The sequence below is a fragment of the Grampus griseus genome, assembly GCF_964374135.1.
Source record: "Grampus griseus genome assembly, chromosome: 6".
Taxonomy (NCBI): domain Eukaryota; kingdom Metazoa; phylum Chordata; class Mammalia; order Artiodactyla; family Delphinidae; genus Grampus; species Grampus griseus.
The window spans coordinates 85,456,851-85,471,657 of record NC_139000.1 but is presented as its reverse complement, the minus strand read 5'-3'; the positions used below and the strand labels follow the sequence as shown (position 1 = coordinate 85,471,657).

General features: G+C 47.0%; 1 protein-coding gene across 1 annotated transcript in view; it reads right to left on the bottom strand.

The window, feature by feature from the left end:
• The window catches only part of AOPEP (aminopeptidase O (putative)), a 358,819-nt gene that overhangs the window by 140,331 nt on the left and 203,681 nt on the right, over window positions 1–14,807 (bottom strand). Inside the window, 2 exon segments of the mRNA XM_082656731.1 lie at window positions 7,184–7,290; window positions 11,737–11,926. Coding sequence (XP_082512857.1) covers window positions 7,184–7,290; window positions 11,737–11,926 — 297 coding nt within the window.

Below are 14,807 nucleotides of genomic sequence, written 5' to 3'. Positions count from 1 at the left end.
TGAAACAGCCATCTAATTCTATCTGACCTCTCCACTTTGTCTATCTGATCATGTGTTATCCCGAAGGCTGGGTAATCTTCCCAGAACTCCGTTTGCATTACATCATTCTTGGAACTGAAAATAGCTCCCCACCGCCTGGATGGTCACACGCAAACTCTTGAATTTGGCATCTAAGGAACTCCATTACTTAGCCTGGTCCACCTTCAGTCTCATAGGTTCTTAACGGCTCTCCTCTTCAGTAAACCCATTCTCACTTAATGGACATTTCCACAGTCGATTCACTGTTTATGCCTGCCAGGCTTTGCTCATTGAGTTCCCCTCTCTTCACTGCTTTACCAGCCTCAGTGAAATTCTTTCTCACCATCCCAGCTCAAGCCTCACATCTTCCCAATGGCCCTTTCTAACTAAGCTTACCAATATTCAACTCTCAGCTCTTTGAATTCTGAGGGTGCAGCCTAGAATTCGTCTATCTATTGTCTTGTGACCAATATTTCAACTCTCTGAATAATATACAAAGAAACTCAGGGACAGAGATCATGTTGTCTACAGCATTCACTTCTTCAATATTTATCAAGCACCCACTCAGTGCCAAGCACTGTGGTATACAGAAGCAAAGAAGACATAGTCCCTAGGTTCAGAAGGTTGATGGGTCTGAAGAGAGATGTATCAAGCTGGGCAATGTGAAAACGCTGTTTTTATAGGTTAAAAGTAGTCAAATATTGGGAATTTAACACGGCTCATTCTAAATATAATTATAAAATAATGTAGTAAGGTCATGGGTGGAGATACAAGCAGAGCATTTAGTGGGTAGAGAGGAAGGTCACCAGCTTATCCTGTCAGGGTAGGGCCTGAGACTTATGGAAGGCAGTTGTACCTGTGCTGAGTCAGAATGATCTGGAGTCATGCAACAAAGGAAGGATATTCTAAATAGAGACAATATGAAAAAAGGCAAGGAGATAAGAAAGAACAGGCAGACAGTAGATGTTATGGGCTGAATTACATCTCTCCAAAATTTTTATGTTGAAGCCCTAACCCTCAGTACCTCAGGATGTGACTGCATTTGGAGATAAGGCCTTTAAGAAGGAGTTAAGCTAAAATGAAGCCATTAGGTTGGACCTTTATCCAATCTGGTTGGTGTCTTTATAAGGAGAGATTAGGACATACAAAGAGACGTGGGAGTGCAGACACACAGAGAAAAGACCAAGTGAGGACTCAAAGAGAAGGCAGCCATCTGCAAGCCAAGGAGAAACACCTCAGAAGATACCTTGATCTTGGACCTCTAGCCTCTATAACTGGAAGAAAATTAATTTCTGCTGTTTAAGCCACGTACCAGTCTGTAGAATTTTGTTATGGCAGCCCTGGCAAACTAATACAGTAGGGTTCTATGAACTATTTGTGGTGGCTAGAGAGTGAAGCAAAGAATGGTAAGAGAAGAGACCAGAAGAATGGGAGTGATGGTGTGCCAGGCTTCGCCTGCTGTGGAAGTTTTTCCTGGAGACAAGGGGAAACTTTTGAAGAGTTTTAAGCAAGGAGGTGGTGGAATCATAATGGGTTTTAAGTAGGGCTCCTCAGTGGCAGTGAGGAAGATGGATTTGATGGGGTTAGACTACAGGTAGAAAAAACAAGTCACAGGATATTAGATTGGTGCCAGCAAGCCATTAAGCTCTAAACAGAGAGAGACAGTGGTATTAGGGGTGGAGAAGCGTCGAATTGAGAAAGACTTATGAGGTAAGTTCATAGTGAAGGCTTAAACCCTCCCAGGGAGAGGGAGGAATTGGACAAGTTTCCCAGGTTTCTACCTTGGATGAGTGTGTGAACTTGTGCTACCAGGGATGAGTTCAGTGCTATTGGAGGTGAGCAGATGGGAGTGGGAGAGGGGATTACCACTGTGAGATGTAGGGCAACCAGGAAGAGATGATGTCAAATGGAAAAAGTTTCCCTAGACTTGTGACCCCAGTTCACGTCCAAAGTCATGAGAGCTTCATCCTCCCTTGGTGTACAGCTCCTCCTTCCCTTCTCCCTCGTGGGCAGAGGGTTCCAAAACTCACTTATATATGTAGCTCTATGATCTGCATCAAGGCACATTCATTTCTAGTTCTGTTTCTGGAACCAGAAAATTGTCTTTAGCTGTACTGAGACCGACAAGTTGGCACTCAGGCATCTGAGAGGTCAGGGTAGATGTGCACGCTGATGTGCTTACAGAATCAAAGGGAGAATAGGCTGGTGGCCTCCGCCTTCCCTGTGGGACAGGAGGCAAGAGAAGGAAGAGAGCGTGGGGAAGGTCTGGAATAAATACCGTAGGCAAGGAGAAGGGAGCTGCCCAAGGAGGAGTGAAGGGATTTATTTATGCCTGCAGGGCCAGTGGAGACTGAAGAAGAATTCTGGGGAGTGTTCAGGCCCAGCAGTGAAGCTCTGGGCTGGAGCTTTTCCATGAGGCAGGCTTGTGCGGCTGAGAATGGACACGTTCCCACATGTGGGTGGGAAAGATTGCTATGTTCTTCAAGGACTAGAAATAAAAATTTTGAAAAAAAACTTTAAAGGTGAAAACTTCATGAATACTAGAGAAGGTTTACACATAGGCTTTTAATGGAAAAAAGTCTCACCGGTTAAATGGAATACACAGTGCTTAGGCATCGTGCAAACTCACAGAACCTGTGGCATGCACATTTCATTTTGGCTGTAGATAGAGTTACATACTTGGGGGGGGGTTCCCTATTATTATTATGGAATGTCTTTGGAACCGGGGGCTGAGGGATTCATGAGGAAGATGGGAAAAGAGACTGCATGTCTCTAGAATTGTATCAACTGTGGAGGCAGCAGCTAGAAAGAGCCACGTCAGACTCCGGGCTTGTCAGCGCCTACTCAACGTGATATATTTTAACGTTTTTCTCAGCACGAGCTTGACTTTAACAATGAATCCAGAAAAAGGGGGAAGTGATAATAAATCACAAACTATAAAAACCAACAGAGATTTCTTCTGACCCCGCCACCGTAGCTCTTCCATCCCGCCGGCCTGTCATGATACACTAACTGAAAACACTTAGAGGGAAGATGCTGACGCAGCTATACCCTAGAGACCAAAGGCACGGGAGCCTTTCAGAAGCCCCCTGGCATCTTCCTTGTCAAGAGTCATGGCTGCTGCACTGGACAAGAGTGGGGGGATTGGGGGAACGAATAGGGGAGAGCGAAGTGGTGGCAGCCAGGCGGGGCAGAGTGGAAGAGCAGTCACATCAGGCTTTGAATGGCAAACGGTTCTGCCCAGGCCTGGCGGAGGGAGAGGTGAGGGATAGTCTGGAGAGAGCCACTGGGGTCTCATCTACGGGAAAGGCATTTTAATAATTAACAAATGGGAAAAGGCATGGAGCCAGTAATGTGACCCTAGCATTTTGAAACTATGCCTCGGGAGCCTGCAGCCACATTACAGGCTCCCCAGCCAGGGAAGGCTGAGAAACCTCGGAAAACACAAGGAACTGTTTTAACCAAATGAAACTTACAAGCAGGTCAATTTAAGACACATTTGATGAGAGCCATGATTCAACACTGCATATATGGGAGGCACAAATGGAAAACAGTGCTTATAAATTACTGAAATTAGCAAGTCAGAGACAAACATCATTTTAATTTTTCTCTTCTCACTTTATCAATACCCCTCCAACAGCTATCATCAACACAATATTGAGTTTTCCTGTTTCCCTATATTGACTGAAATAATCAGACACACACTCTCATGTGTAAAAAGACAAAGATACTTTGCCCAAGGATACTTTTTTCAACCCGACCTTCATGTCCTTCCACAGTTCAAGATACCTGGAGTATTTTTTTTTTAATGCAACTAAATGCTATATCAAGTTCTTTGGAGGCAGGGAGGTGGTGTAAGGAAAAGAGGATTGTTTCCATCCCCACTCTGCTCTTTATTGGCTGTATCATGTTGGACACCTTAACTGGTCTTTCGAAGCCATGAGTCACCTAAGTGAAGATGTTAAACAGCCAGCAGGAGAGGTGGGGAAGGACCAGCAGTGAGGTAGAAGGAAATCAAGGAGAGTGTGACACAGAAGCCAAGGGAAGAAAGTGTGTTTAGAAAGAGGGAGTGGTCAACCATGTTGCAAGTTGCTGCAAAGGTGGGTAGGAGAAGTTTCCATTGCCTCTGGCAACGTGAAACCAAGACTTCTAAATTGTTCTTGGTCCATCATTTGAAGACCATGGGGTATCTTAAAAGCAAGAAAGGAAAAAGATAGCATCTTTGACTACTGTATTGTTTTAAGAGACTTCTTTCCCAAGGTCTTATTTGTGTACTAAAACAAAAATCCGAGAACAAATTTTTACAACTCTGGTTCTTCCTTTCACTGTCAGCCATTTCTAGGTTCTCTGAGCCCATTTAAGGGAGAATTCTAAGGGATGGGAATAAACTAAACCTAGACTATATAATTTGGGGCAGGTTCAGAAACATTTCCTCTTCATTGTAAGTGCATCTGATAACAATATTTTCCATACTGATGGGCAACAAATCTTTCAGATGCACTCATTTCATGGTTAGCCTAAATTTAGGCAAACACAATTTCTGAATACTAAGAAAAAGAAAAACAAATGCCATAATAAGCCTTTTAGCACAAGGTTCTAAAAATAGCGTATTCCTTCTCCCGGCTCCACACACAAAGGACAAGCTCTTGGACATCAGAAGCTCCATGAACCCCAGAGACAAGGCTCTCCACTCATGTGTACTGACTTCCCAGGGTCCATCTGACTGCTTATAAGTTGGGAACACGTTTCACCAACTGCTGTTAATTATAGTGTCCTTACCCGAACCGACGGTCTATGATCATACAGAACTGGGGGCATCAAAGGGACTTAGAGACTTGGAGAGTGGGGAAACTGAGTCTTGAGAGCTGGCAGGATTGGCCCAGTTATACAGCTCACACATAAGCTTGTTCCTGCATCAGCCACCTTAAAACAAACCTCCCTGATCCTCATTTCCCTCCCCTCCCGGCACAACATCTCTCACAAGGTCCACACTCAATGTCTCTGCTTCCAGACCTCCCATTCACCCCTCTACCCACTTCAGTCGGGCTCCCTTCTCCACAGCTCATGAATTAATGCCTGCATGTCAAGGTCACCAACACCTTTCATGCAGTCCACCCGAAGGTCACTTCTCTCCCCCCCTTTTACACACCCCTCAGCAGCAGCCGGCATTTCCTTTCCTGACTCCCATGACTCCCGGCATCGGGGTTTTCTCCGCACTGATTTCCCCAGCTCCTCCACGGGCCCCTCATCTTCCTCTCAACCTCTTCTCTCACTTTCCTCTCTAGCTGGTCATTTCAACGTGCTCAGAATTTTAAGTCTCCATAGGCTGAACGTTCCAGTCTCTCCAATGAGCTCCTAACTTGTAAACCTCACTGAGTTTTCAATATTGAATATCTATTTGGCATGTCAAACTTGACACATGCAAAACTGAAATCTTTATTCTTCCCTCCAAAGCCTGCCCCTCCCAAAGTCTTTACCGTCTCCCCAAATGGCATCACCACCTGTCTACTCAGCTGCTCTGGTCAAAAGCCTCGAAGTCATTCTGGACACTTGCAATTTCCTTTTCTCCACATTCAACAGACCAAAGATCTGCCAACACATGTCTTAAATAGGTCTGCTTCTTGTGTCCGCCCTGCCACAACCAGGACCTCTAACGTGGACTACTACAACCTTCTAACCCTTCTCCTGGCTTTCTGTCTGCTGCCTGCAAGCACAAGACAGATAAGGATCCTTCCGTGCTGAAGGCCCTGGGGCAGCTTCCATTGTGCTCAGGGTAAGGCTGGATGATCCGAGCTCCTGCCCGCCACTCCCCGCCCTTCTAACCACACTGCCTTCCTTTCTGCCCCTCGAGCACCAGCATGGCAAGCCCTTTCCCGCCTCAGGCCTTGATGCTCTTCAGAGAGGCATTCCCCAGCCTCTTTACTGTAAATCTCGGCGTTCCCTTCACAGAACTTCTCACCACCTGTAACTAGCTGTGCCTACAAGAGAGTCCCTGCTACGTGAAAGTTCCATGAGAGCAGGGACCCTGTCCACGTTGGCGGTGGGTGTAGCCATCCCACTGGCTGAGTGAACGGATGCTTGCACAGTGGCGCTGGGTGGGGAAGACAGGACTCCCGGCTCCGGCTTTCCTAAACAATGGATGAGTCAGCAGACGCCAGCGGTTAGCGTGCGAGAGAGGACTTCTCCGTGGGAAGAGCGGCCACACCCTGTGCTGCCGTGCCGCACAAAGGACTGGCGAGCCTTGCTGGGGTCAGGCTGGGCTCGGCATTCCCCTCAGACTTTGGCCTCAGTGGGCAGTCCTGCAGAGAGGGGTGTTTATTTAAAAACAAACAACAACAGGACGGGTCCAGGCAGGCTTCTACCCAGGCGGTAGACTGGCCTTCAGAGCTGCCATCTAAAATGAAGGGTGATTCCCGGATGGCTGCCTTCCCACCTGTCTGATGGCAGATTCCAAAGGCTTGGCTCCAGTCAAGAGGGGACAGGATGAAAGCATCTGTTGCCATAGCAATCACAGTGCTCCTGGGGCCGCGGCTCAAGCTTTCAGATCAACAACTATTTACAGAAGTGGAGAAAAAACAAGCAAACAGCGAGGGACAAAAAAAATGGGAAAATGGCAAGAAGTAATCCTACAGGTGCTGCAAGAAACGCTCTGAAAATACAACACAGGAGCTGAGAGTAGAATCCTCCCACCAGCACAGGAGTGGCCTCCTGCCGGGACACATCCGGAACAAAAGGCCCCATTGACACAAACATCTGTTACTACTAAACACTTAGGAATCAATATTTTCTTAAAGGTTTTTTTTTTCCTTTTGGCTTTAAAGAGTTACTGTCTGCCAGGCTACCAGACCCTAACCTTCTCCAAGTCCACAGCCACCACATAAAGTAACTATTAGAACTTCAAATGAAGAATTTGGTCCCGGAAATGGCCTTGTGCTAGTTTTTTCCTGAACAGAGACACCAGGAAAATGTCAGAAGGCAAATCCAAACCCACACCCTGAAAGACTTAAAACATAACAATCACATCCCTGGGAAGATGAGTAATCTAGCCCAATTTAATTTAAAAAGGAAACACAGCAGATTTAAGAGATGGCCTGGACGTGCCTTGCAGGAAAGGAGGAGCGTGATGGGGAGGACCGGAAGGTAACGGGATCACGTAGTGCTTTACCTCAACACCTGCATATCCTCCGGGGAGTTCCGCACCTCGTCCTGGAGGCGACGCCAGCGCAGGCAAGCCCTCAGCTCCCGCTGCTCCTGGGCCTCGTGGGGGGCCAGCTGCTTGGAGCACAGACACACAAACACAAATGCTCAGGACACAGTCACTGTCGTCTTCCCGCGGAGTCGGAGCCACCACTGGAGCAGCTGGCTTTGTTTCAGGGGGGATGGCACAGACAGTCCCCGCCGCACCTTGCGCTCCATCAGAAAGGGCCTCTTAGGTCCTCAAACAAAGAACCAGCCCTCACTCCTGCACTGCCTGTTTGGGAGGTGCTTCCTGGCCCCGGAACCTCCCCCTGCCCCCTCACCTCCACCCCTGGCCTGGAAAGAGCAGACCTCCCTAGGGAGCCATTTCCACTCTGATCCCATCCAGCCTTTTCCTGCTTTGTCTTCTTGCACAGGGTGGGAAAGGTCCCCTCCATTTACCTCCTACTTTTTCCAGCCCTCAGTTTTGTTAAGGGCTGTTTACAGTGCAGCCAGCTAATGCAACCCAGATGATTCTGTTTGCATATAACCAGAAAGAGTGCACTGCCTGGACTCACTCTTGGGGAGGGGAAGGCCATCACACCCTGCCCTACTGGTCAGAATTGGCTCCTGTCACTCGATGTGCTCACAAGGCCCCATGGCTGTAACCCCACAAGGGAGGGCAGCAGAGCATCCACTGTGGAGGGAACTGTCAGTGTCTACAGGAATTTCTGGGAATTAAAGGTCCCTAATAGTTCCCTCAACAGATATTTACTGATTCTCTGCTAGGCCCTGAGGACATAATGGACACAGCTCTGAGTGTGAGGAGTCCAGGGAGACAGATAAGCACAGTAACCATCAGAATTCAGTGATGGCAGGGGTTAAGGAAGAACCCAGATGCCACCTGGCCAACCAGGGTGGTCAGAAGGCTTTCCTGAAGAGGTGTTCCCCAGGGAAAGCAGGAGCCAGCCAGGGAAGGAGGAATTTCAGGAAGATGGAAAGCATGTACAAAGCTCGTGGGGCCTGGCAGGAGTGTGAAATGTTTTAAAAATGGTGAGGGTTAGGGTCAGGCAGGGAGCAGGATGCCAGCCAGGGAGGGACAGAGGTGCCAAGTAGCTGGCAGAGGCCAGGTGATCAAGACACTGTGTGTGTCCTGTTGTCGTGGACTGAGTTGTGTTGTCCCCTTCCCCAACAAAAATCATGTGCTGAAGCCCTAATCACAGCTGTGACTGTATTTGGAGATAGGGCCTTTAAGGAGGTAATTAAGGTTAAATGAGTTCAAAAGGATGGGGCCCTAATCTAATAGGGTTGGTGTCTTTACAGTAAGAGGAAGAGACACTAAAACTCTCTCTCCATGTGTGCACTGAGGAAAGGCCATGTGAGGACACAGTGAGAAGATGGCCCTTCCCAAGCCAGGGAAGAGAGGCCTCACCAGAAACCAAGCCTGTCAGCACCTTGGTCTTGGATTTCCAACCTCCCAAACTGCGAGAAAAACAAGTGTCTGTTGTTTAAGTCTCCTGGTCTGTGGTACTTTGTTATGGCAGACCAAGCTGACTATGACAGCTGTGAAGGAGTTTAGACTTTCTCCAAGTTGATGACAAGTTATACGATTCAACTTGCCACTAACTCAATTCACCTCTCCCTACAGAAAGCCACTCTGAGAGGAATGTGGGTTTCTATCTCCTAGTTCAAAGATTTCTCACTCCCCTTTGCTGTACTTGCTAATGCTCGGTGCTGCACAATGCAGTCTCCTGGGCAGCAAAGCAACACGGCACCCTCACGCCCTGTTCAGTGATGAAATGACCTGCTGACTGGGAGTCCCGTGAGGTGGCCCACCCTTTCCTGCCCCAAGGAGCACTCCTCTCCTGCTTGGGAGGCTTGCTGTGAACACTTGTCAGGGACCATCAGCAGCTCAGTCTAACTCAACCTTCAAGGAAGGGGCCAGAGCAATGGATGTACTCTGGAAATGTTTCCAAACTTTGTGCTGGTTCTAGAATGGCCACTTCACTTCAGGGGTGTCCATGTTTTCACATATTGAAGACTTACTGCGTGTACCTTAAAGGATGATGAGGTGGATTGCCCCCTACTCCAGGTTAAGGGAAAAGGAGGGGTAGAGAAACTTCAACTCCTACTTTCCCTTTGAGACCCACAAGAAGTCACCTCCTCCAAGAAGACTTTTTGGATTTTCTCATACCCAGCCTCTTCCACCTGTGAACTCCCACAATATTTGGTGTTTACCTCTCTTTTGTAACTTATTTTCTTCTTCCTTCTACTGTGTGCTTTCCTTATCTTCAAAATTAGACTCTGACCTCTTTCAGAGCAGCGTTGTAGTCTTATCCTTTTATCCCTACAGATCTAGCACAGAATGGACACATGGAAGTTGTGCAGTTGTGAGATGCAGCCAGGCCAGCATCGTGCCTTTTTTGGTAGAGACAGATGTAAGGTAGGGCAGCTGGAGGGAGGACACAAGCAAAGAGATTCCAGGAGGTACAGGCAAGGGGAAGGATAAAGGGGGAGTGTTCTTTGGGGATTCAGGAGATAAAGGACAGAGAGATGATCATCAGATGCCTGACATACACTCAGGATTATGAAGAATAGCATAAATCTGATTGTCTCAGGATGGAAGTACCTCAGGGAAGTGATGGTGAAAGAGGCACATTTACACTAAACCTATTTAATCCTGGCTGAATGCCTACTGTGTGCAACGTGGTGGCAAAATCAAAGAGGAAGAGAACAAGAAAGGAGAACTGGTATTTCTTGGACACCCTCCACGTGTCAGGCACTGTGTTAAGCTCATTCACACACTATCCCTTTCACTCTGCAAGGTTAAGCATTCCTATACCCATTTTATAAATGAGGAAACTGAGGCTCAGGGAGGCTACATAACCTACTGTAAACAGCAAAGCTGGAATTCCAAGTCCGGTCCGACTCCAAACCCAGCCCCTTTGCTCGAGAACCTTCCAGGTGGCCTCTCTCCACAGGATTCTGTGTGGAGGGGGACACAACTATGCACACTGCTAGCTCTACAGCCAAGGTGTGAAAGGGGGAGGCTGAGTAAGACACAGTGCCACTTTGAAAGGGGTCACAGTCTAGTCGTGACGATAGAAAGAAGAAGAAAAAAGTGAGAAAAAACAGGTGGAAATCCAGTTTCTACAAGAGTATTATTGAACTGTGAGTGAGATGAACAGTCTGGGCTATCAAGGGAAGGTGACCTTGAGCTGCTAGTGAAAGATAAATAGGATTTCAACAGGCAGCAGGAACTTGGACAAAATCATGCAGATATGCACAAACTTGGGAATTTCAGAAAAAGTCAAGTAGTCCAGTGTGTAGAGACGGTAGGGAACAGAAGTAGCCAAATATTAGAAGTTAGAAAATAAGCAGGAAGCCGGTTAGCTGCCATATCTTCCTTATTGCCGGTGGCTAATTCTTTAAAGTTGAGGTTGTAAAAAACAAAAGCCCACAGATCCATAGAACAGACTGGTGGTTGCCAGAGACAGGGGTCAGAAAGTGGGAGAAGTGGGTGAAGGGGTCAAAACGTACAATCTTCCAGATATAAATAAACAAGTCTTGGGGATGTAATATACAGAAAGGTGACTATAGTTAATAACACAGTATTGCATTTTTGGAAGTGTTGAGAGTAGATCTTAAAGTTTTCATCACAAGAAAAAAAATTGTAACTATGTAAGGTGACTAATGTTAACTAGACTTGTTATAATTTCACAATGTATACAAACATAGAATTATTATGTTGTGCACCCAAAACTAGTGTAAGGTTATAGGTCAATTTTACCTAAATTTAAAAATTTTTTTAAATAAAAATAAAGTTAAAAAAAAAAAGTTGAGGTTGCAAACTGGGAGTGTGTTGACTAGGTTTGGCCTCAGTGTATGTTTGGTTTGCATAGTTTTTAAATGAGTAAATTTCACATAAAAATCCAGAGTCATAATTTCCTTTAAAAAACTAGAAGTCCAGGTTGTATTGAGCCCTCCTTTCAGCATGACAGCAATCGGTTAGAGCTGAGGAGAAGCTTCCGGTTTGCCACAGTCCTTACTATTCCCGAATCTATAACACCAACTGCTTCATTCTTCATTACTTGCCAGCAGACATCTGAGATCATGACTCTTGATTTAAAATTTCATCTCATTATTTAATAAAACAAAACACACCACAACCATCCCACAAAGGAGTGCTTGAGTATGCACAGTACCACCTTTTCTTCAAGTCTTTGCTCAGATGTCCCCTCATCAGAGAGCTTCTCTGACAAGCACCTTCTAAAACAGCACTAAACCCACCTCTCTCTATCCGGCTTCATTTTCTTGACAGTACTCATCACTACATGTTAAAGATGTAGTCGTGTATCTGTTCTCTCTCTCATCGCTAGACCATGAACGCCGTGAGGAGCAAGGACTCTCCTCCCATTTACAAAGCAAATAGAACAAGTGCCTAAGTGCATAATGAGCACTCAATACCTATCTGTTGAATAGGAAGACTCTGAGTTGAACTTGACTCTGGGTAGTGAAATGCTTAGTGCACTTGAAACCTACCTGCTGCGCCTTGGCCCAGAATACATCTTCCAAGTGAGTGGCGAACCCTTCACTGAGCCACTCTTCCGTCCAGTCACGGGCCCCGATAGCCAGGCCAAACCAGGCGTGAGCAATTTCATGGCAGAGACGGGTCCCACAGAACTGGCTCATTCCAGTCAAGGTGCTCTGAGAGAGGAAGACGAGGTGTGGGCTGTGGATCATGGGGGAGAAAACACACACAGTCTTATCAGGGCCTGTCCTCACAGCCGCCCCCAGGGCTGGCTTTCTCAGCCCTGCCAGCCTGTTATTATCGTGTGCATGCTAGATCACGACCAATGGGCTCGCAGCTTAGGTGCTTTTAGAAATAAATAAAGTGTCAGTTTAAGTTCCTGGCAGAGGTTCAGGTTGCCTTTTCTGCCAAGCAGTCGTCTCCGTCATCAAGCAGCTATTACCTGTAATAAGCAACCTGCACCGAGGTTTCACACTGAAGAAATTACAAGGCGATGGAAGCACTTACCCTGAAATCTGGACTGTAAAAGAAGAGCAGGTGTGAGAATGTGAAGCCCATGCCTTCGAGACAGTGATCAAAGAAGAGCCTTCAGCCAAACAATCCGAGCAGCTTACAAACAAAGTGAGAAGTCATGCAGAAGGATGGGGAAAGCCGAGAAGAATGGAACCAAACATTTCCTAGTTCAGACTGAGGGTGGTTACAGAGGCAGCAAACTCCTAGGTGCCATGGGTGGGTGAGGTTTCAAGAGACTCTGATAAAGGCTGAGTCTCTGTGAGGCCGAGGTTTTCAAAGGTATCTTCTATCTATAGATGTTTATACGTTCCCATGACATAAAACTAAGCAGAGAGAGAAAGAAGGGAATTAACTCACTCAGGTGCGCAAATGGTTCCAGGGCTGGCACCAGCCTGGGAGATTTATCTAATCTCATTTCCCACACCTTCTTTTAAAACCCCAAATACCATGATTAGAATTGCATTGATGGAATGGGAAGAAGGGAGGCTGAAGAGAGAAGAGGCAAAGGAAATACCTCCTGTGCTTCCACCTTCGGTATTTCTCATTTATACAGGACTCGTTTACCGTCTTATGAATGAAGAATTTGCTCTTTAAAAAAAAGCACTCTCGGGCTTCCCTGGTGGCGCAGTGGTTGAGAGTCCGCCTGCCGATGCGGGGGACCCGGGTTCGTGCCCCGGTCTGGGAAGATCCCACATGCCGCGGAGCGGCTGGGCCCGTGAGCCATGGCCGCTGGGGCTGTGCGTCCGGAGCCTGTGCTCCGCAACGGGAGAGGCCACAACAGTGAGAGGCCCGCGTACCGGGGGAAAAAAAAAAAAAAAAAAGCACTCTCCTCCATCGATTGAACAAAAGCAGTCGTGAAACCTTCCAAATTAAGAAGCTGTACACACTGGTTCGTTCCTTTAAAAGCCATGCATTTGCCATCGTGTGGGCTCTGCGCAAGCCAGGACGGCTTGCGGTTTTGTCCTCTGCCCCCACGGCGGCCAGTAGAGAAAACTCCACCTGTACTTGCCTTGCACAGCATCGCCCGTTCAGCTCAGAGAGCTCAACTGAAAGCGCGGGAGTCATGTGTGCCAAAATAGACAGCTTTCATGTGAAATAATAACAAGGCAGGCGCGCAAATGAGAAGGTGTCAGCCAGGATCCCGGCAGAGTCCACCAGAAACGCCAGGAATTAAAAGTGTAGTTGGGGCATTTAGGATACAAAGGTGCGATGCAGGATGCAAACAACAGAAGTTCAGAGCACTAACTCAGGAAAAAAAAAAAAAAGGAAGGAAGGAAGGCAGACAGGAAGGAAAGGGAAAAGGGTGAGAGGGAGGGAAGGAGGGAGGGAGGAAACAGAGGCCCAGGAGCTAAACTTCCTCTTCTTGAGAAAGTGGCCCCACGGAGAAGACAAACTGCAAAACCTGGCATTTTCAAGTAAATAACCCTTTGCTCTGGCATGTGCAGCACTGCAAAGAAAAGCCACAGAAATGTACCAAGTAAATAACATTCCAGACATACTGCTGGCAGCACTTCACCCTTTTGGCTAAAGCAAAACAGAAGCAACTCCGGGCTTTGTAAACAGGCTCACAGACAGCCTGCGCTGGAAAGGTCTTCTGGCCAGAGACCCAGACGGTGCACACGCAGTTACAGAGATGGTACAGCTGAGCAGACCCCGCAGCCCAGGAAGTGTACACACGCTGATGACCGTGACATGGCAGCGAGACTGTTCACGAAGAAAAAGACTGCCCTGTCCACGGCGACCTGCTCGCTGCTTTGTCCCAGCGTGGAAGCCGAGCCAGGCTCTTTTATGCAAATATCAAAGTCCGCAAGGGCCTGAAGGAAGGCACAAAACCAGCTGTGTGTGGGGGGGATGGCATTTCATTTTCCTGTCCTGTAGTTTTTCCCCTTCAACAGTCTTTGTTGTCTCCACCAGACCTCCTTCCCCACCTGTCAGTACTCTGGAGATACCACTCTGGCCTTGGCTGGGCTCAGGACAGACCCTGGCATTGCTGGAATGGTGCCTGAATTCCCACTTCCCATCCTCAATACTTTCTTCCTAGCCAGGGAGAAATGTATTTCCTCCTGTCTTCTGAGAAAGACCAAAGCTTAAACTTCCTCCTAGGTCGGAGGATGTGCGTTTCACTTGATATAAATGACCCTGTTATCAGTGGAAAACATGACCTTCTCCCTGAAAAGCAATTTTCCAGTTGAGAACCAGACCCCAAATCCTCCTGCAGCGGAGTTTGTCGTCTAAGGTTGGGTTTTACCTGTGGGTCATAGCTTCTATGAGCGAAATAGGTTCTTTCTTAAACTGAATTAAAAACACAGAGTAAGGTTTTGAGAACCTCTCTCAAGGGTTGTTAACAAAATTCTGGCATAAAAGGACCCATAGAATTTTTTTTTTCTAGGAGAATTTCTTCCTCTCCTTTTGAACCTAAGTGTCAGGATTTTTCATGTTAAGTAGAATTTTTAAACTGCTTTTTCCAACAATGAATGAAGAAAGGTATAATGCTCTTAAACTCACTTCAAGGAATAATATTAAATATTTCTCTACCAGCAGATAATCTCCTTCATGCCCACCTTCAAAA